We start from the raw sequence: 23,557 nt of genomic DNA, 5'->3' as shown, positions 1-23,557 counted from the left end.
AAGTTTATTTTGAGATTTCCTCTGATGATCAAATTTATGCCAAACACAGCGTAACTCTCCACATTGAAATGTAATATTGAAGCAAAAATGTCGTGTTTTTTTTTGTTTTTAAGAATAATGTTACGTTATAATGTGTGTGTGTGTGTGTGTGTGTGTGTGTGTGTGTGTGTGTGTGTGTGTGTGTGTGTGTGTGTGTGTGCGTGCGTGCGTGCATGCGTGCGTGCGTGCGTGCGTGCGTGCGTGCGTGCGTGCGTGTGTGTGTTTGTTGAGGCGTGCCTATTTAATGGAAATGCTTTGAATTGCCCGTTCCAACGCGAAAAGCCCTTTCCTTTTTATGTTTAATGTTGTGTATTGCATTACATTGTAAGGGCATAAAATGGTACTTTTAATAGATAAGTAATAGTAATTTAAAATGTTAATGCGGGTAAATCTTCATCAAATAGGCAGATACATGTCATTTAAAGGGACCTTTTCACGTTTTGGTAAATTGACAAAAATCAATTGATTTAAACAAAATGTTTCAGAATCGCAAATTTTCGTTGCAGTAATGATATTTGTGAGGAAACAGTTATACTGAACATTTACCATGCTCTAAAATATAAATTATATGCATCTTTTGACGATTTAAAAACCTGAAAATTATTAAACGTTGCAACGCGAAACGTTTGAATAATTTTGAGAGATCTGGTGTAGTCGTTATGTTTTGTGATACTGCGAGGAATGTTTGTATAAAGCATACAATACATCAATCATTGTATGAGCACCGATGGCCGAGTGGTCTGAACGATTGACTTTTTCTCTAGGAGTCAGTGGATCAAGCCCCATTGAGGGTTACTTTTTTGTCTTTCTTTAATTTTAATCTTGTTTTTTACTCGAGCTTTTTAGATCCAATGTTAATATTTATCAATACAAAGCATTTAATGAAAAACTTCAATACATGCAAACATCTGTGAAAAGGGGCCCTTTAATTCCGTATCGAGGCCCTCAAACTGGTCAGTCAATAAACAAGTCTTCATCATTCGGATGTGATGTTGTATTCCTCATTCGGTCCCTCATTGTACAGTCAATAAACTAGTCTTCATCATTCTGATGTGCGGTTGTATTTCGCATTTTGGCCCTAACACTGTTCAATCAATAAACCAGTCTTCACCATTCTGCTGTGCGGATGTATTCCTCATTCGGTCCCTCACACTGTTCATTAAATAAACCTGTCTTCACCATTCTGGTGTGCGGCTGTATTCCTCATTCGGTCCCTCACACTGTTCAATCAATAAACCAGTCTTCACCATTATGGTTTGCGGCTGTATTCCTCATTCGGTCCCTCACACTGTTCAATCAATAAACCAGTCTTCACCATTCTGGTCTGCGGCTGTATTCCTCATTCGGTCCCTCACATTGTTCATTAAATAAACCAGTCTTCACCATTCTGGTGTGCGGCTGTTTTCCTCATTCGGTCCCTCACACTGTTCAATCAATAAACCAGTCTTCACCATTCTGGTGTGCGGCTGTTTTCCTCATTCGGTCCCTCACACTGTTCATTAAATAAATCAGTCTTCACCATTCAGGTGTGCGGCTGTATACCGCATGTGGGCCCTCACACTGTTCAGTCAATAAACCATTATTCATCATTTTGATGTGTAGTTGTATTCCTCATTCGGTCCCTCACACTGTTCAGTAAATAAACCAGTCTTCACCATTCTGATGTGCGGCTGTATTCCTCATTCGGTCCCTCACACTCACTGTAGATACCATCACCCGTAGGTATCGCGATCCATAGATACCATCATCCGTAGATAACATAAGCTGAGATACATTTATCCGTAGAATACATCATCAGAGATACCTTCATCCGTATATACCATGAGCCAAAGATACCACACTTGTCATGTTTCCCCTTGAGCAGAATAAAGCAATGCCATTTGACAACATATTGTCGTCATTTTAACTATTCATGCAGTGCGCATGTTATAACGCACAAATGATGCCACATATTTTTAACTCGCAAATTTAAAGTATGATCAAATCAAGGACATCTCGCTATCAAACATAGAGCATGGCCTAATGACTGTACATTATACTTCAAAAAACAATACTCAGGCGCGATGATTCCGTATCTTACAAATACTTTTTGTTTGAGCCCAACAAAAAGAGGTTTTGCAATGTTTTTAAGATGGCACAGAGCAAATGTCATTCATTAGGGCTTTTTCGAGAACTCGAATACTTTTTAATTTGCAGGCTAGAAAGCAATATTGAAACAACTGATTACTTTGAATTGTCGGCTATTTCCGACTGTTCGGGATTACCGGTATTTAACAATTTGTCTGCCATGGCTATTATTGATTTTTAATTAAAAGCGGCGAAACCTGTAAACGCATCTACGAAAATTTGTTATGCTGTCAGCCTTAACTTCCATAGTCAACTTTGCGTTAACAGTTGAAAACAGAAGGACTTTTGCAAATTGCCACATTGTAACCAAGCAAAACAAAATACCCCGCCCACCAATGCAAATTAAAAAATAAGACACAGACGAATTTTATGTAATTTTGTTAAAAGATTTTTGTTAATTATTTGGTTAATAAAATAATTACCTGCTATTTTTGTAGCAATCCGACGCTATATTCTTTAATAGACTCATGATTTCCGCTGATTTAAACAGAGCTTGTAACGGTTGATATTATCGCTAAGAATGGCGCTTTTGTTTGTGACGTCACGTACGTAACCACGACGTCACGTAATTATTTACTTCTTACCGGTTGTGTTTTGATCTGCAAGAATATTTTGCGTACTACGTGCTTTAGTCAGAGCAATTAAGAATGTATAGTTTAATTGTATGAAGAACATATTTGATGACAACAAAGTGTCTCAAAGTTATTCTAGTCTTAGAAATTAGTGTAGGCTCTGTGTTAACGATTAAGTACTTTGCCTTTACACGTTACTAGTACCATCATCCGTTGATAGCATCGTTTTTAGATAACATCATCCGTTGATAACATCATTAGATACCATTATCAGTTGATACCATCCTCCGCATATACCTTCATCTGAAAAACCCATCATTGGAAGATACCATGATCTATAAATACAATCATCCGTAGATACCATGGTCTGGAGATACCATGATGCATAGAAATCTGAGAAACCTTCATACGTAGATACCATTATACGTAGATAACATTATCTGAGATACCTTCATACGTAGGTACCATAATCTGTAGATACAATCATGCGTCGATATCGTAATAAGTAGATACCTTTATCCTCTTGATACTATATAAACCATGATCAGTAGATACCATAATCCAGGGGTTGTTCCAGGATTTCTGGTTAGGGGGGAGGGCGTGATATTGAACAATTTGCTGGTGGGCGCAGAGCAAAGTCCTGCTAGTGGCTCCAGGGGGGGGGGGGGCGAATCCCCCCGGAAACTCCACGATTTTTTGAGATTGTGATCTTCTGCATTTTCGCTCGTTGTGGCGTTGGCGCATCCATCTTTGTTGACATAAAATGCAGCGAAAAGAGAATCAATGTGCAAAAAGAGGGATACATCACAATCGCAAAGTTCGACTTGAAAAACAGGGCGACAGAGAATCTCAAATTAAAACATAAAGCGATTGTCTGTGATATTGGGAAATGTTGTGTACGGAAAAGAAGAAAATGAGTTTAAATAGGTGATTTAGATCTAGTTAAGTGTAAAACATCAAATGAATTTATTTTACTTTGGCGATTTAAGGGGGGGGGGCGTACGCCGCGTTCGCCCCACCCTCCCTTGGATCCGCCCATGCCATAATCAATAGATATAATTATTCGTAGATATAATCATATGCAGATACCATCAATCGTAGAAACCATGATCCATTGATACCAGGATCCGTTGATACCATGATCTGTAGAAACCATCATCCGTTTAAACCATTATTAGTGAAACCATAATCCATAGACAACATGTTCCGTAGATACCATAATCCGTAGATACCATCTTCGTAAATGTCATCCGCCGTACATACCACTATCCGTGCATACCATCATCCATAGATCTATGCTTTGATCCGTAGATACTAGCATCCGTAGATGCCATCATCCGTTTATGTCATCATCCGTAAATACCATGATCCGTTTCTTCCATGATCAGAAGACATCATCACACGTAAAGACCATCATCCGTAGATAACATGATCCGTACATACCATAATCCGTACGTAATATCATCCTTACAAACCATCATCAGTAGATAGCATAACCCGTAGATGACATCGTCCTTAGATACCACGGTCAGTACATAACTTCATTCTATCATGATCAATTGATACCATAGTCCGTATTCCCAATGATTCGCACACACCATCATTCGTATATACCATTTTCCATACATACCAACATCATTACATACCATCGTCCGTACTGACCATCATCCGTAGATGCAATCATCCGTAGAAACCATTATCCGTAGATACCATCATCCGTAGATACCATTATCCGTAGATAACTTTCTCCGTAGATACTATCATTCGTAAATACCATCATTCGTAAATACCATCATCCGTAGATACCATCATCCGTAGATACCATCATCCGTTGATACCATCAATCATAGATATCATTATCAGTAGATACCATCATCCGTAGATACTATCATTCGTAAATAACATGATCCGTAGATACCGTAGTTAATAGATAACATCATCCTCGAGATACCATCATCATTAGATACCAGATATAGAGATATAGAGATATATTTAGTCGTTTAAAACATCATTTGTAGTTACCATCAACCGTAGAAAACATGTTCCATAGATACCATGATCCGTAGATACCATACTCCGTTAAACAATTATTCGTAAAAACCAACTTCCGTAGATAACATCCACTGTAGAGGTTTACCATCATCCGTAGATACTATCATCCGTAAAAACAAAGATCCGTAGATACCGTGATCCGTAGGTACAGTAATTAGTAGATACCATCATCCTCGAGATACCATCAACATTTGATACCATGATCCGTAGATACCATAATCCATAAATATCATTGTTCGTAGATGACGTCGTTTGTAGTTATCACGAACCGTAGAAACCATAATCCATAGACACCATGATCCGTAGATACCATAATCCGTTAAAACAATTATTCGTAAAAACCAGCTTCCGTAGATAACATCCACTGTAGAGGTTTTCCTTTGTACATACCACCATCCGTACATACCGCCATCTTTACATACCATCATCCGTAGAAACCACGCTCCGTAGATTCCACCATCCGTATATACCACCACCCATACATACCATCATCCGTAGCAACCATCATCTATAGATGCCATCATCTGTGAATACCATGACACGTAGATACCATGATCTGTAGATACCATGATCCGGTGATATTTTGATCAGTTGGTGTCCATCATGCATTGATGCCATCACACCATGATCCGTGAATAACAAGATCTGTAGATGCCATCATCAATAGATACCATGATCCGTATATACCATGATCTATATAAACTATTTTTCGTAGATACCATGATTGATAGATACCATGCGCCGCAGATACCATGTTCCATAGATAAAATCATCTGTAGACAACATCACCCGTAGTTATCATTCTCTAAAGGTAACATAATTCTTACACACACATGATCCGTAGATGCCATGATCCGTAGATACCATGATCTGTAGATACCTTCATCCGTATATACCATCATCCGTTAAAACGACTATTAGTAAAAACCATCATCCGTAGATATCATCCTCTGTAGATGTCATCCTCAATAAATACCATCATCCGCACATACCGCCATCCTTACATACTATCATCCGTAGATATCATCATCTATAGATGTCATTATCCGTGGATACAATAACCCGTAGATACCATGATCCGTAGATACTATGATCCGTTGGTGTCCATCATGCATTGATGCCATCATACCATGATCAGTGAATATCAAGATGCACTGTCCGTAGATGCAATATCCGTAGATGCAATCATTCATACCATACCATAATCTGCAGATACCATATGATCCATATATCCGAAGACAACATAAACGTAGTTATCATCCTCCATAGGTAACAACGTTCTAACATACCATCCTCCGTAGATAACATCATCCTTAGATACAAGATTTAGATTTAATAGTTTATTTACATCTCATCAACACAATATTACACATTACAAAGCATTACAATAGTATCGTAAAACACATGTATTGCCGCTCAGCATTCTGAGCTATAAGATATGGTTGTGTTGTACAAATGATGTCATCCACTACGCAGCCCCGACACAAGTACACATAGAGCCAGACACACAAACACAGAGAGCTGTGTAATGTTTGACACAATTTGCACAAACTATATCATAATATATGTATAAAACACAACCATGAAATATTTATACATATTGCTAGGAGTATTACTTCAATTTCTTTGTGTGAAGAACGATGGCTTGAGACAATCTAACAATCCTCACATAGATAATGAGTTTGATCAAACAGCATTGCCGTGAGATCCGGCAGGTTAAATTGGGCAAATCGTATACCTGATATGGCACTAAGATCTACATAGGATATGTACAAACCATCATCCGTAGATACCATCATCCATAGATACTCATCCGTAGATACCATCATCCGTAGATGCAATGATCTATAGATACCATCATCTGAGAAACCTTCGTCCGTAGATACCATGATCCATAGATTCCGCACTTGTTATGTTTCCCTTTGAGCAGAAAGGAGCAATCGCATTTCACCACATTGACGTTATTTTAACTATTCATGCAGTGGGCAGGATATAACGCACAAATGATTCCACACATTTTTAACTCGCAAATCTAAAGTATGCTCAAATCTAAGACATCTTGCTATCAAGCGATCCCTTTTAAAGCTCTCACATAGAGCATGGCATAATGCCTGTACATTATACTTCAGAAAACAATACTCAAGCGCGATGTTTCCGTATTTTTACAGATACCTTTAGTTTGAGCCCAACAAGCAGAGGTTTTCCAATGCTTTTTAGATGGCACAGAGTAAGTGACATTCATTAGGGCTTTTTCGAGAACTCGATTTCATATTAATTTGCTGACTTCAAAGCACTATCGATACAACTGATTAGTTGTATGTCGGCTATTTCCGACTGTTCGGGATTACCGGTATTTAACAACTTGACTGCCGTGGCTATTGCTGCTTTTCTATTTAAAAGCGGCGAAACCTGTAAACGCATCTACCAAAAATTTGTTATAATGTCCGCCCTTAGTCAGATTTGCGTTTAGAGTTTCAAACAGAAGGAATAGTGTAAAATGCCATATTGTAACAAAGCAAAAGAAAATACCCCGCCCACCAATGCAAATCTTAAAAATAAAACACAGACGAATTGTATGTAAGTTTGTTCAAAGATTTTAAAATTATTTGGTAAATAAAATAATTACCTGCTAGTAATCCGACGCCTTTAATAGGCTCATGATTTCCGTTGATTTTAACAGAGCTTGTAACTTTTTTTTGCTATTATCGCTAAGAATGGCGCTTTTGTTTGTGACGTCACATACGTTACCACGACGTCACGACATTATTTACTTCTTTCCGGTCGTGGTTTGATGCGTACGAATATTTTGCGTACTGTAATCTTTAGTCAGAGAAAGAAAGCAATCATAGTTTTATTTTAAAAAGAACATATGAATGTAATGTAACCGTCGTGCAAGAGATTGCGTCTGCAATAGCGTGTACACTTACTTGAAAGAGTTGTGATTATTTAAACATCCGACTTAAAAAGCACTTTGCTATTACCGGTATTTAATTTTGAAAAGTGGACTGTATGCAATGCTAAACAAATGCGAACAAATTCGGTGCCTTTAGTACTTTTATTACTTATTCCAACATTGTTTGAAAATTGAAAGAAGATCCAGGCACCTATATTTGTTTGTATAGGTCTCTGGTAGATCTAGTCATAATGAAACATTTTTTGTCTGAACATTATGCAGATGTTCTCATTTCGGCAATTCACTTTGCAACAGTGGATGATTAATTATACGGATATCATTGCGGAAATTTACGAACGTAAGTCGTTAACGTTAATAAGCTCTCGGTAAAGTCCGTAGTATTCACGAACATTGAAAGGTGTCACGTGATTAAGAGCATCCGGTGCAAAGATGGCGTAAAGTGAAAACTTCTGAAACTAAACCAAACTAATCAATGCAGAAATTTTGGTTGGAAATGCTTGATAATAGTTGCATATTTCGAAGACTTATTTTCTGCTGAGTTTATGCCTTAAGCAGCGAAAGCGCTTTGATCATTGCTGTAAAGAATCAGGTGAACTCTAATTAAATTAAACATCAGTCATCGCTTCCAGCTTTTTCCATGTTTTGATGATTTGCCCCATTAGGACAGACTTTGAATCATCCTTATAAAAAATCGAACATTTCTATTGCAAACATGAACATGATTTTCTTTTTTTAAATTTATAGCATGCAAATCGATGTAATGCATCTTTTTAGCAATGATTTCGGTAGAGTTCCAAAATTTGTCCGGCTATTGAGTAGTCCATATAAACGGACTGCCAGAGCCTTTGATAATTTTTGCTATGGCGACTCTGGCAGTCCATATACACCCCTTCATAAACATGGGTGCAGTTCAGCGCAGAGAATCCGTGCGCTTCACTAAACAGACGTCGTTCGAGACAAATTGAGGAAAATAATGAATAGACTAAATAAAAATGTTAAATTTATCTGAATGGCAACCTACAGATGTTATCCTTTGCATGCACCCTATAAAAACACAACGATGTTTCATCACACTTTCCTCGCTGACATGTTTTATGTTTAAATTTGAAACAGTGTATTCTGTATTGAATAACACATCGTTATCAACTTTGTAGGCTCCAACACATAACTCGACGTGCAAAATATTGGTGTACTGCGACCTAACCAATATTGGGTCAATTTTCCAATATGGCGGATACAGCGTACGAAAGCAAAACTAAGTCAATAAAAAGCAATTATTTATTGTTTTAATGGTACCATTCGTATGAGTTTGTGGTTTAGACAGGTAAACGTTGATAAGATCTTGCAGTTTCAGTGTTCCTTAACCATTGCATTGTTGATTAAATTTTGCACCCATGCGCAAGAGCCGGCGCATTGCAACTTTCAGCTAACCATTGGGTTATAAAGCTGAGAGTTGAATTATTGCAACTAGGCTATCGAGTTGCTGCGGGTGCTGGAGGTTTCGGTAAATGACAAGTTCGGTAAATTGGTTCCTATAGAGGCGGTATACCTCCAATGTAGTTAATGACACCTATTATTGGCTTACAATAACATCAGGGGCATATATTTGCAAACTGTGGATTAATGTTGAGTTGAGTAATTAATGCTATGTCTACGGTAAAGAATTAAGGGGCATGAATGGGCTACCTCTGAACTTTTTAAATCGAATTCTTTTTGGAAATTGTAGGTACAAAACCAAAAAAAATATAGATTGAATTTAAAATGTAACTCCATTGAAAGTAAGTTTATGATTTAAATAACTCAATATTACCATGGTATGATGATTTAAAACAGAATCAATGTAAGATCTTCAAATAAGTTTAATGCTATTTAAAAAGGTTCTTGTAAAATATTGTAGACATGGTTAATTAAAAATGATTTCAGTTTAATTATAAAGGGCAATAGTATTTTAGACCGCCGAAAAGCACTCAATATCTCAATAGATATACATGAGGTAGTTTGCCAACACAATGAATATGTTGCCCAGCTCTTGCCACGTAGAGGCCACCTCTTGTAAGAGCCAAATGTTGAATTTCATATTACAAATAACAATACACCATCAGCGGCCGAACATAGAATAGGCTACAAAAATGGCGGATTGCTTCAAATTAAAGGTCAAATTCCGAGTGCGCTTTATATATAACAATGTTTTATTATTTCTTTCTGGTTGTGAAAAACACAAGATAAAAACAATATATAACAAATAATATGTGTACGTAATTTATAAAAAGAAATATAATGATACATGTTATGTTTTATAATTTTGTTAAGTGTGCGTGCCTTTGAACGTTGAGTTAAGCGAAGAGATGCAAACTAAATTACACATAATTTAAAACTGATAAAAATGACATCTAACATAACGCCAGCAGACCCGAATGAATACACTGTGTATTAGCAACCTGCTGTGGTGATCCCTATCTTATTGGCTTAATACACAGGCACCTGGCTACTGTATTGGAACAATGGGATTTACAACCAAAATAACTGATTTCATTTTTTGCCTGAACAAATCCGTTGAATAAAAAAAAACTAACTGATTAATTTTGTAATCCGTTTGATTTACCATATATTATTAATAAGACACATTTAAAACATGGATACAATATATATAGGACATATTTGAATCTTTCATTTCATAAAAAAAAAAACAAGGGCGTAGTCATTACATAGTTGATAACATACCCCACTCTCAATATTTGACAAATTATTAAGGCATATCAATGTTAACTTTTGTATTAAAAAGTGTGTGTGAATGTCAGAGTTTATTTACAGGTCTTTTTTTTCTTTTTTTTTCTTTTTCAATTGTTTTTACAGGTCTTCACCACTACCTTATGTGCTGACCTGCTTGTAGGAAAAAGAAGCGAAAAAATTATTAATATAAGAAGCAAATATATTGGATAAAATTATTATTATTTTTATCTGATACACTTTAATTAAGGTTTTTCAAACTAATTGTATAAAAACATATATTAAAAACAAAAATTCATGACCTAAAGATAAACTTTTAATATATAAATTACCTCCCTTGATTAGAATATTAATACTTTGCAAGCCTGGATATTTAATATTAACACTTTGCAAACATCTCTTAATTGATAACATCAACTCCGTATATTTTAATCAGATAATTTAATTAGTGCCAAACAACTCAATTAATGTACAGGCTTATCAACTAAAGGTGTGATAATCCCTATTTATACCAATTTACCGAAACCTCCACGGCATTTACTATATAAATCCAATTTACCGAACTTGACATTTACCGAAACCTCCATAACTTGTTGCTGCAAATTGCAATGTAAATATTGAATCATAAAGTGTAGTGGCTATCCTGCAGGTCCCCATTTTAGTTTTTTCAATGGCAAATAAACACCTTCCATTAAAGTAGTGCTGGGTTTGTCTGAAAACTAGGAAGTTAGTATTATATAATATACCTCCATAATAATATATCCACTGTTTCAGTGGTTGAAATATCTGTTCTATAAAATAAAACGCACCTGAAACACAACCATTCACATGTGTGTACTTTTGAATGGCTGATATTCACTTTCGTTGAATAATTACCCTTTCTAGGGCTATCACTTCTTGTTATGCATCCCACTGTATATTTTTGTATAATCACTGTCCAGTTTTATATTCGATCATCTTGATTGTATTTGTAGTCTTAAAAATTAAGAATTACAAAAAAGAAATTGTTGATACATCAACAAATTAGTATAGAGTAATATCATATTTTTGTGTGGACTTTTCCTAAATTTGAAAGGATTTTAAATGTTCTCTCAACTCTTGATGAGAATTGCTGATCTCTAAACTTTTATTTTGTATCATATGCAACAGCTTGATAATGTTTCCTATTAACTTAAACACAAGGTATCAACTTTTGAAATGATGGTGGCTTGCATGTGTTTGTCAATGACACTTAACATTTAATAATTTAAGTGGGAGCACAATTTTAAAAGTGTATTTTGGCTCAGAAAATTAGAAAATGTCTCACTTAGTTTTCATGAACTGATGAGACATTTGCCCTACCTTTATTTATACATTCACATGTACCTATCCAGAACACTGGCGTTATTGATGGCCGATTTTTATTAAAAAGGGCATAAATTCATAACATGATACACAGTGATGTTTTTTACCTGCGAGTCCTGCTTCTTGGACTCACAAAAACCTCTGGGGATGCAAAGTTTCGAATTATGTGAGTCCCAAAAATGCATTGAAATTGCTAAAAAAATAATATCGTTTAATATTTATACTCATTCTTTCGATTTGGGGACTCATCGATTTGCAAGTTATGGAGTCCCAGGACTCAGATGAGATTTTTTTATATAAATATCACTGGATACCGTAAGCCAATTACAATTAAAAGACATAAATGAAAAGTTCCCATATAAAAGATAATTTATTTGAAAGGATAACAATTTAACTTCTATATCATATAAATTAACTTGTGTTAATTATTGAATTTTTTCATTTTCAGTGTATTCGCTGATGTTGGTTCAGTGTAGCCTTCAAAGGCCAGTCCTGAGAAGGAGCATTAGCAAGGAATGCACGTGACGCCATTGTCCAGCCCAAGAATGGCTAAGACAATGTCCCTGGGCATGCTGGAGCAAGATGGCGACGTCCATATTGTTGATCAGGACGACATCATTGTGATGACGCAGGATGTGAAGAACTTTTCTGATGCACTCGGGAGATTGAGAGCACTTTTCACAGAGCCATGGGGTGTGCATTAATAGCTGTTATGAATTTCATTTTATTAGTCGAGTTTTTAGTCCCCTACCGGTTTCACAGGAGGGGACTTATAGTTTGCGCTCCGTCTGTCAGTCCGTCCGTCACACTTTTTTGGATCCTGCAATAACTTTCAAAGTTCTTAATATTTTTTCATGAAACTTAGAACATGGATAGATGTTAATATGGACAATATGCACGTCATTTCATTTTGTTCCTACGTCAAAAATTATGGTTGCTATGGCAACAAATAGACTAGAAATACTGCTAAAATGGTGGTTTTCTTGATTCTGCGATAACTTTTAAAGTTCTTAATATTTTTTCATGAAACTTAAAACATGGATAGATGGCAATATGGACATTATGCACGTAATTTCATTTAGTTCCTACGTCAAAAATTCTGGTTGCTATGGCAACAAATATATAAAAAAAAATTCTGAAAATGGTGGAATTTCTGACAATGGTGGAGCCGGTATGGGACTTATATTGCTTGAAAATAGTCTTGTTTTTAACAATATTTATGTAATTTATCAAATATATACCCAAGCATGAACAAAATGAGAGCATACATGGTTATTTTGACAAAGTTACACTTTTTATGCCCCTGAAGGAGGGCATTTAGTGAACAGACTGTCCTTCCGTCTGTCTGTCCATCCGTCTGTCTGTCCGTCCGTCACACTTTGCGTTTACTTTAGGTTTCGAAAAATGTTCATAACTTCTATGTCACTTCAGATGTAAGCTTCATATTTGGTACGTATGTGTATATGGACAATGCATTTCCATACACACACAAATTTTGACCTTGACCTTGAACTTAGGGTCGGGGTTTTGGTTTCGAAATCTGCGTCTTGGTTTCGAAAAATGCTCATCACTTCTATCAAAGCGTTTATAGGGGGCATATGCAGGGCTTGACACTAACTACTACAGATTGGTGTCCAAAATTAGAGCAAAATCCTGGGAAAAACTGGTGTCCCTCACCAAAATTTTGGGGGTCTCGGGTTCCCTGGTCACTGTTAGTGTCAAGCCCTGATATGCCATCCTATGGAGACGGCTCTTGTTTTAATAATAATAATATTTATGGTATTTATCAAATATATACCCAAGCATGAACAAAATGAGAGCATACATGGTTATTTTGACAAAGTTACACTTTTCGTTAATCAATACAACATTCTAAATTATAAATCAAATAAAATTATAAAAAGAGTTAGTAGGTGCAAAGATGGTGTAAAAAACAATTTCATTGTATGTAGTTTTACTGAATTGAGAAGGAAGCCTTTGGCTTATAGTACATCGATCTTGAATGTAATGATCTATTTGTTTATAACTCTTATATTCAACAGTATTTTTAAGCTGAGTGCTTTTAATTAACATTAACACTTTTATGCCTGTTCATTTGGGTAATGGGATGCAAAAGTTGTTTTTGAATAAATGTGACAAATTATAAGGGAATCATAACCTATAGAAATAATATTCTTAGTTGTATACCAGGTTTAGGTGCTGTTTAAATGTTTGCTCCAATATTGGACGCGTGTACTCACTTTAGATCTGCCAAGACCGATATAATAATCGATCCATTAGGATCCCACTTGTGATTTCCAGATATAGACATGGATTTGAAGGTGCTTGCGCATGAACACTTGGGTGATGTTCTCAGCACTCTGAAGTCAATTTTACAGAAGTACCCACCTCTGAATACGACAGAAATCTTCTCAGCAGCTGCCACACTCATTTCTAAAATCAAAAGTATGTTGTGCTGCATGTCATAAGAGATTTAGCCAGACTAAACAATTAAGGGCTGAAAAAGGGCAGGGTGGTAAAGTTTGTACATCGTAAAAGACTTAATTATTCTGCTTCCACTTTAGTTCTAATAGTCAATCATCCTATAAGCATAAATTCATATATATATATTTTTTGTAAACAATATTATGTAAAATTTAATGTTACTATTAAGTTACAATAATAAAATTGAATGTACTTTTTTAAACTTTGCTATTAGTGTTTTTTTTAAACCAGAAGATTGACAAATATAAAAAGGAAAAAAAGATTGTGTGAAATATTGTTAAAGGGTGGGGCATGACAATGGAAAGGAACCATGTATGTAAAAAGGATGGGGCATAATAAAATCAAAAGTCCCCTGCTATTACGCTGGAGCTAAATCCCTATGTATTGATTTTCTTTTACCTTATGGCTTGTGACTTAATTTTTCATTGCCTTGCTGTCATATTTTCATAAGACATCAGACATACATGTATTAGTTTTGAAAGCCAGTCTGCTTGTTTCCATGCTAACAAACAAACTAAATATTGGAAGATTTACACCAGTGTAAATGTTCTGTCAGAATCAGATTTAAAAATGCGTATGCAATTTCCAACAAACTCGTTTAATTTAATTCTGCCATAAATCAGAGCTATTGACCTTTGTGACTTATACATACAGTATTCTATGCCTTAACCATACATGACATTGTGTATACCCCAGGCTACAATTATGAGGAGCACAGCTGTGATGATGTGGAGTGTGCCTTTAGCGACCCGATAGACCAGCTTGCTCTGGAGTTCAGCAGCAGGTAACCATAGCAACTGCCTTAATAACAAGTGCTGTTGTGAGAATGACGAATTTTAAAAAAATAATTTTTTATTGACATTTCATCACATGCATTTAAGTTTTTGGTGTGTATCAGTAAAAAAAGTTGTAATTTTGAAAGTTTGAATCCATTTGCCTCAATCATTATGCAAGAATGCAAAAAGATTTGTAATAATTGTGACTTTCTTCCAGTGTGTCAGAGTATTTGATGGGTGATTTACAGCAGCCTTGCAGTGATGAAGTGAAAACGAAGGTAACAGTGTGAATTTTTCTCTACCATATTTATTGTTGAAAGCAGACGTCCAAAAATATTTTATGCATTTTTCTTGTAGAATGATTGAAAAATTACCAAATCTTGCCAGTATGCATTGATTTCACTTAGAAGCAAAGTTCAAATGGCTATGTGTAAACAGCATAAAACCAGAACAGCCTGTGAGTAACTCGCATTCTGTTCAGGTTTTATGCTGTTTGCTGCTCATCAGTATCTAAGGTTTGTAGTTGAAGCCTTAAAAACTGGAATCCAGTAAGAAAGGTCTTTAAATAAATGTAACTTTCTAAGGGACTACAAATGCGTGAAAATACGTATCTAAGTGGTAAAGGGTAAATATAAATAATACGTAATATATTTCGGCTTAAAAAAACCCCACAAGTCTTGGTAATTGGTTCTGATTTTCTGCAGAGCAAATGCATAACTCTCAAGACAGCACCAGCTGGGATTTCTCTGCAGATTACATAAAATTGTCTCCTAACACTTTCTCAATATTTCTGTCTTTGTTTGAAAGATTTACCAATGGAAATTGCCGATGAACATAAAATGGATATACTGAACATGCATAATACTTAAAAAATCAGCTAAGTGCATACCACATGATGTTATAACAGCAATTCAGACAAGAAGACTGCATATACTAATTAGATTAGTTTATTTATATTATTTAGAATATTAGTATGTACCATATCACATCAACAAAGCCTGTTTGTGTGTGTTTCAGTCCTATGACAACCTACTGTCAGTTTCCCATGATGCAGCTGATCAGGAAGAAATGGAGGAGGAAAAGGAAGAGCCAGGTATATTTTGGGTGCTCTGAACTGCCTCCAAAGAAATTACATCCTGTTGCAAGGCATTCTGTAGTGGGAAAGATTTCTTTGCAAATAATTTTGCATTATTTTTATTTAAAAAAAAAAGGCTTTTACATTTTTGTATAGCTCTTATGAGCCGTAAATGACTTGTCTGTTGGTTAGGGTTAAAGACAAGGGCAGAAGCCTTATTTATGACACATACATAACAAAAGATACTCAAAACTGTTCATATTCTTTTGGAGGTGATTTTAACGCATGTCTCTGCATTCAACGGTACTTTGTATGAGCTCAGTTGTTGAATTCAATATACAGCAAAATGTTGATGCATGTGGAACATTGTTTGAACACAGGGTCACATGCTCAGATTGATAATCATAACAAAAAAAACAACCACTTATTTAAGTCAATAAATAATGTTGATAGTGATACAGAGAAATGTTGAAGCATATACATCATAATTGTATTATTGTAATACAACAGTTAAAACACAGGGTCAGTTCGTTTAAGTTGATAACTGCAAAAAATAACAGCACAATCACAATGAAATCACCAACAATGCAGAATAAGTTTGAGGGATGGACATGATTCTTGTTAAATTAAAACTGACATTTCATGTATTTTTTGCCTATGTTTAGTGATGAAGTTAACACCGGAACAGATAGACGTGTCACTGATGAAATTGGAAGCTGGTCACGAACTCGCTTTAAAGCGTGCCAAGGCCTGGTCAAAATACCTCAAAGATATAATGTCATACATCGAACGCAGAGCCCATCTAGGTAAGCCAATGTAAATTTAATTTTTATGTCCCCCACCACTATAGTGGGGGACATATTGTTTTTGCCCTGTCTGTTGATTTGTGTGTTTGTTTGCGTCAAACTTTAACATTTGCCATTACTTTTGCAATATTGAAGATAGCAACTTGATATTTGGCATGCATGTGTATCTCATGGAGCTGCACATTTTGAGTGGTGAAAGGTCAAGGTCATCCTTCAAGGTCAAAGGTCAAATATATAGCTTCAAAGCGGTGCAGAAGGGGACATAGTGTTTCTGACAAACACGTTTCTTGTTGAAACAAGTTATTATACCACTTAATGTATGGGATATATTGAGGTCACTCTGTCTGTTTGTCTCTCCGCCTAGAATGTTAGAAGTTTATTGAGCAAACTTGTTCCATCTTTCTCAGGCAGATAAATTGAAACTTTAAATTTGTTATAACAAACATTTGTCAATACAATGAAGTGTAGATACACAGGATTTTATTTGCCACTTTTCCACACATTTCTTGATTTATTTGCCATTGAACAAAGGTATCAAAGTGTTGAGGGGTGTAAGTCACGTTGATTTTTTTACAAAGCTTAGTTTTTAATAAGTCTACCATCACTTCATCACTTGTTTTTTTTTTTAGGTTAAGTTGCTTTTGAGACTTAATAAATCATTTACCCAGGACTTTACCAATTGATAATGGTATGGTTAGACCAGCCAAATAGCAGCCCATTATGACAATTTTTCTCCAAATCAGAAATGTTTGCATATTTATCAAAAAGAATGAAATCATTAATGAACTCTTATGGCATTTGCTATAATATTATCTATTATAGCATGTATTCACTGCTCGCGTGGCCTCTGGAAGCCAATAAATGGTGTGGGGACCTAATATTATGTTCATTGTTGAATCATAAGAACGAGAGGTGTTAATTAAGGAGGGGGAGTTTATAAGGATAAGTAGTAGGTGCTTGAAACCCCTGTGAAAAGGCCTGCAAATGTGTAAGAGTGCATCTGTTTTGTATTGCAGAAGTTGAGTATTCCAAAAACCTGTCTAGATTGGCGTTGGCAGTCAGACCAGCTCTAACAGAAGAGGTAGGGATGTTGACAACAAAATTGCACATGTGTTTATAGATTGTTTGGTTTAAACTTACCAACTGTAAGTCTTAATTATAAAATGTAAATCATAAAATGTCAACTTAAGATGTTTGCATACAGCACATGTTGTATTTGCCGTTGAAGCAAAATGATGTTTTTAGAGACTTTTTGGTATAATGTTGGAAAATAGTTGTTTTTTTATGAATGTCTGAACTTCACATTTTGTGCACTATTGTAAATGGTACTGGAAATGGATTATTCAAAATAATATGAAGTAATGTTTACCCTAATAATGTTTTCTTTGATAATAAGACGGAAGATTTACAATTCTACACACTATTCTACACAGATTCAAAAAATTATTCACAGAATCCTTAAAATAAGCCATTGGCTATTTGACCATAAATAACGGTAACATATTAAAAGGACATTAGCTTTTTTTGTTTTATTAAAATGAAATAATCTTAGCCAAAAAATGTATTTGTTTGATGAATACTACAAATACTACATTATTTAATTGCAGGGATTTCTTCCTCTTCAGTCAGTCTACTGCACAGTTCTATCACAGGTGAGATATTTTACTGTATTTGTTCAACATTTCAATTTTTAAATGCCATCAAATTTCTTTAGAGCTTTCTATTGGTGGGTGCTTTGAGATGTGTGTATGTAAAATGAGTGTGCCTTTTTGTTTGCAATATCATTTGGTAATTTGATTGCAAAATCCAATGTCATGTGTCATTATTATGGTATACCGCAACATTTAGCATTTGTACAAGAAATCATTTGATTGCTTGCAAAGATGAAATATGTTGTTTTAACTCAATTGTTCAACAATTTAATGGGTGGCTATGTAAGTAAAATAATATGTTTTTCAACTGATTGCGAGTTGTCATGTGAATAACAGACTTTGAATAAGGAAAGGCAATTAAAACTCATTCCCAAAATACCATCAATGTCAATCTTGTTAGAAAATAGTATATACTATAGTTAAGAAGTAGTTGGCTGTAGATGACCAGCTGCTTGTATATTTCTTATATCCATAGCTGTGTACGATTGTTAACACATTTATGCCTAGAAAAAAGGCCTTGGCAAACAGCGTAGACCCAGATGAGATGCCGCATGCGGCGTCTCATCAGGGTGTGCGTTGTTTGCATAAAGGAATTTCTGTAAGAAATATTCTAAATATAGAAATAAATATACTATGCAAATATACTATGCATATACCTTTTTTGAAAATAAATTGATCCAATTTAGAAGGATGGGAGATTCCACTAGGCATAAATGGGTTAATCTCTCTGATAATGTTGGGGTAGCTGAATGCTCCCAGCTGTTATAAATAGTACTAGTTGCACATTTTATAGTGCATGCTATTCTTTTTTGTGTCCCCTAGTCTATACTGGGGTACATATTGTTTTTGCCCTGTCTGTTTGTTGGTTTGGGTCAAACTTTAACACTGGCCATAACTTTTGCAATATTGAAGATAGCAACTCCATATTTGGCATACATGTGTATCTCATGGAGCTGCACATTTTGAGTGGTGAAAGGTCAAGGTCATTCTTCAAGGTCAATGGTCAAATATATGGGGGGACATAGTGTTTCACAATCACATCTTGTTTGGTTTAATATAGTTTACTATCATGGTCATTTATAAGAAGCAATTGAAAGTACAATAATGTTAAAATATACAGTTTGTATCTGCAATTAGTAACTAAAAAAATCCACTGTTACTTTACTTTGTTTAATTCCATCTGTTTTTCTTTGGGATATCAGAATCTTGGTTGGCTTTAACTAGCGTACATATGAAATTTAACTATCTAAATAAGATTTAGCTCTTTTATCATTATTGGTTTGTTTAATTTTTCTTATATGGATTTGTATGTCCCCCACCACTCTAGTGTTGCCCTGTCTGTAGGTTGGTTTGTGTGTTTGTTTGCTCCAACTTTAACATTTCGCCATAACTTTTGCAATAATGAAGATAGCAACTTCATATTTGGCATGCATGTGTATCTCATGGAGCTGCACATTTTGAGTGGTGAAAGGTCAAGGTCATCCTTCAAGGTCAAAGGTCAAATATATAGCTTCAAAGCGGCACAGAAGGGGACATAGTGTTTCTGACATACACATATCTTGTTTAATAATAAGACCATCTCGAAGTCTATGAATCAAAATATAACTTATTTTCTTTTTAAAACATTCATTGGAAACTAGCAGTGTATGTTAGCACTATAAATTAATAGTTGACAAATGAAATGCTTGCTTTTTATGAAATGATTCCATTCAGAAGGAACGCATTAATTTACAGTTTGTTGGCACTATTGGCGTGAGATTGTATGCAAACAACAGTGCTGTATAACTTGCTTACTATCATTTTAGAACAGAATACAACAACATTTCAGCTTTTGTATTGACAGAGGAACACATGTTTATTGTTTTCGTTTGCCACTAGTTGGAATACCTTATTTTGGCTGAGGTTTGTGCTTGTCAAGATTTCTTTATTATTCATTGATATGGTCTGTTTTTTATGTTGTGTATGTTTGTTTGTTTGAAGTGCTTATATGCAGTAAGTATTTCTGAATGGCTTCAAGTCAGTATCGGGCTTGTTTATTATAGCTGTAACTGTAATGAAACCTTTATTTAAGGGTGTTTGAAAGAAATGAATGTATACAAAGTATCATGTCTAGATTTTGTTTCTATTACCCTTAGAACCTTTGCGAGTGGTACCTGTGCTAGTTTACAACCTGATAAAAATAGAATTTGCATGTGTGCCAAATAATTGTTTAGGTCTTGATACATATTCAATAATATTTGCTTAACCATTGATTTTCTGCATGTGTTCAATAATACAACTATTTCTTAACTAACTACTTATATAATAATTGCTTGGTAAGAAGTAGCATGGCTATGAAAAGCCTAATATGTTATAGCATGACCATAATATTTATCATAAATTTATCTCTGATTTATTTGAGAAATAAAGTTATAGCCTATTGCTACTATTGGGTGGGCGAGCTGAACAGTCCATGTCTGAGCTGAATACTTTCCATAGGCTCTTTGACTTTATTGCAACTACTATTGCAATGAATATGAAAGAGCACTATGCTTCATAAATTATGTGTAGTTCAAAGCTTGAGAAACTCCATTAATTTGTAATTTGGTATACTTAGGAATTATATCTGTTGGCACTTGGTACAGTTTTTAAGAATGTTTCCTTTTTACTACAGGTATACCGATATGAAAACCAACACATCATACTGTTAAATACACTTGTACAGAATTTTGTATGCTTTACTCTGCTAATCCTATTTTCCTATAACGACACTACAGGTGTGCAGCTTTTTACTAGGGATGGCAAAAATATTCGAATATTTGATTGAACGGCCAGTATTCGAATAACAGAATTGTCATGCGATTATTCGCAAGTTAACTGTTTTAAACGCATTTGTCCTGTTATTTAATTACCTGCGAGCCACTCACTAATTGCCTAACGAAATCAATTGGGATTAACATGTTTGATGTGATGGTCCTTGTGTGAAACTGATAACGCAATTTCAATATACACGCTCAAAATATCAACTTTTTCTTGTCAATTACCCGGTATGTGCTAATTAAGGCCGTAAATTAAGGCAGCTGTTCTGTTTTAAAAATAACTGGCGAATAATCTTTTGTGATCACAGTTTAAACAGCCATTACAATGTGTGATTTACTCAAATTTGACAAATGATACAAATGTGCGATTGAACAAAAGATAATTTTTAGTTAAAAAAATACGGAGCGATTGTTTAACGCTGTGATAAAGGATTAAACTTAAATTCTGAGAATGACTGAAAAGCTTTGTGATGCATTTTCCGTGACTTATTCAAATGTTCCTTTTCATAAACTTTTATAAATGTTATCGCCATTATTAAATTTCAAATGAAAATAAAATTCTATGACATGATTGTTTGTATTTGTGCCCGATTACAGGATCGGCCATAGTACTAGCCACCAGCTATAGGAGTATTCGATAGCAACATTAAAAAACACAACAACCTTGTTAGTAATGAGCAAACAGTTATAACTTACAAAGCATAGACATTTAAATATTCCAACCGTTATATGTGAATATTTGGATATTCTATTGAATGGATTTGCGACTATTCGAATTCCATTATAGGCATTCGATGCCATCCCTACTTTTTACCCAAATTGAATGATAATTACTGATATCACTAAGTTAACAGAGGTCTTTGAATCCATTTTATGAAAATATATAATAAATAGGACTTTTCTCATCATATTGAAAGTATTTTGATACATGTGACACGGAGTTTAAGCATCAATTTTATTTTCTGTTGGGGAAAAGTATTATTTGCTGAATTTATAACGTTTCAATTATTATTGATAATACACTTTTGTTTTACATAATACATGTATACATAACATAAAGACACCAGTTAAATTGATATCACAACTTCAAACCAATTATTTCTATAATAAACAGTTCTCTTTCCATTTAAAAAGTCAAAGTAATTTGAAATTTTTAGAATGGATTTGGGAAAAATATACTTTTTTTCATTGGAATTACGACTGAATAACAGCAAAAAATCAGCCAAAAAAGCCCTGATTAATGACTTAATTTGCATAATAAGAATGAGACAGTCATAAAGCAACAGAAAAGTATGTTTAACATTTTTATAGCCCTTAGAATGTAATTAAAATAATTTTTAGCTCGGGGTTTTCGGAGAAAACCCCAGGCATTGTCATATCCAGCTTGTTGTGTCGTCCGGCTTCGCCGTCCGCCGTCCGCGTCGTGCTTAAACCTTGACTTTGGCTCTAAAATCAAAGTGCCTCCACCTACAACTTTAAACTTCATATGTAGATGCACCTTGATGAGTTATACACGCTACACCCATTTTGGGGTCACTAGGTCAAAGGTCAAGGTCACTGTGACCTCTAAAAAAAATAAATTCTGACAAGCTTTCATTTATTCAAAACTGCACCCGTAGCCAAGCGTGGCACCCGTTATGCGGTGCTCTTGTTTGTAAAAATAACTAACAAACAGGGTAGTGGTTTTTCCTCCTTTCAGCTGTTTTCCACCTTTTAATGTCCAGCTTATTTGACAAAAAGTCTTTGTTGGATCTAAATACAAATGAAGATTTTAACTAAACCCTGTTATGGGGTAGGTCATTTTGCTTCCCTTATGTGGTTCTTAAATCACACCCCTGAGAAATGAAGACGATTATGCAATTTTTTTCTATATTTATTTCATGCGAATTTTCTTGTCAGATAGAAATAAACTATTTATCAGTTTTAAAATGACATTTGGACGCCTGTTTCTATCATTGGTAAGTACAAGACAATTTTTTGAGGTTCTGGGTTCGATCTACACTCTTTGAGTTTTGTCAAAATTTTGTCCAAAGACGCCAAGTACTGGTCCTAGCCAAGACACTCAGCTGTCTTAACCCTTCACCCCTAAGATACGTATTTTCACGCATTTGTAGTCCCTTAGAAAGTTGTACATGTATTTAATTTAAGACCTTTCTTACGGTATTCAAATTTTAAAGGCTCTTTTGCCATC

The 23,557-nt window shown here is 35.0% G+C and overlaps 1 protein-coding gene and 1 long non-coding RNA gene across 8 annotated transcripts in view; one reads left to right on the top strand and one right to left on the bottom strand.

Moving 5' to 3' along the window:
• Nucleotides 1-899: 899 nt before the first annotated feature.
• LOC127874161 (uncharacterized) lies at nt 900-7,549 on the bottom strand. Of its 2 annotated transcripts, none has more exons than XR_008046673.1 (2): nt 7,417-7,549; nt 900-1,803 (listed from the first exon to the last, which is right to left on the bottom strand). It is a non-coding gene; the product is annotated as an uncharacterized LOC127874161 (long non-coding RNA). The 2 variants fall into 2 exon arrangements; XR_008046672.1 differs by lacking the exon at nt 7,417-7,549 and adding an exon at nt 2,589-4,701.
• Nucleotides 7,550-8,113: 564 nt separating this feature from the next.
• LOC127874159 (rho GTPase-activating protein 45-like) overlaps nt 8,114-23,557 on the top strand; it is a 63,735-nt gene continuing 48,291 nt past the window's right edge. For all 6 annotated transcript variants that reach the window (XR_008046670.1, XM_052418348.1, XM_052418352.1 and 3 more), the window contains exons 1-9: nt 8,114-8,293; nt 12,224-12,468; nt 14,077-14,220; nt 14,956-15,043; nt 15,253-15,313; nt 16,053-16,128; nt 16,776-16,916; nt 17,933-17,997; nt 18,524-18,568. Coding sequence is in view for 5 of the 6 variants with exons in the window: in XM_052418348.1 (XP_052274308.1) it covers nt 12,291-12,468; nt 14,077-14,220; nt 14,956-15,043; nt 15,253-15,313; nt 16,053-16,128; nt 16,776-16,916; nt 17,933-17,997; nt 18,524-18,568 (798 nt within the window). In the remaining variant the exon portion in view is untranslated. The remainder of the gene's footprint in view (nt 8,294-12,223; nt 12,469-14,076; nt 14,221-14,955; nt 15,044-15,252; nt 15,314-16,052; nt 16,129-16,775; nt 16,917-17,932; nt 17,998-18,523; nt 18,569-23,557) is intronic.

This window comes from Dreissena polymorpha, chromosome 3 (genome assembly GCF_020536995.1).
Source record: "Dreissena polymorpha isolate Duluth1 chromosome 3, UMN_Dpol_1.0, whole genome shotgun sequence".
Lineage (NCBI taxonomy): Eukaryota > Metazoa > Mollusca > Bivalvia > Myida > Dreissenidae > Dreissena > Dreissena polymorpha.
Note: the sequence above shows the minus strand (reverse complement) of the source record. Positions and strands in the feature narration are given on the sequence as shown.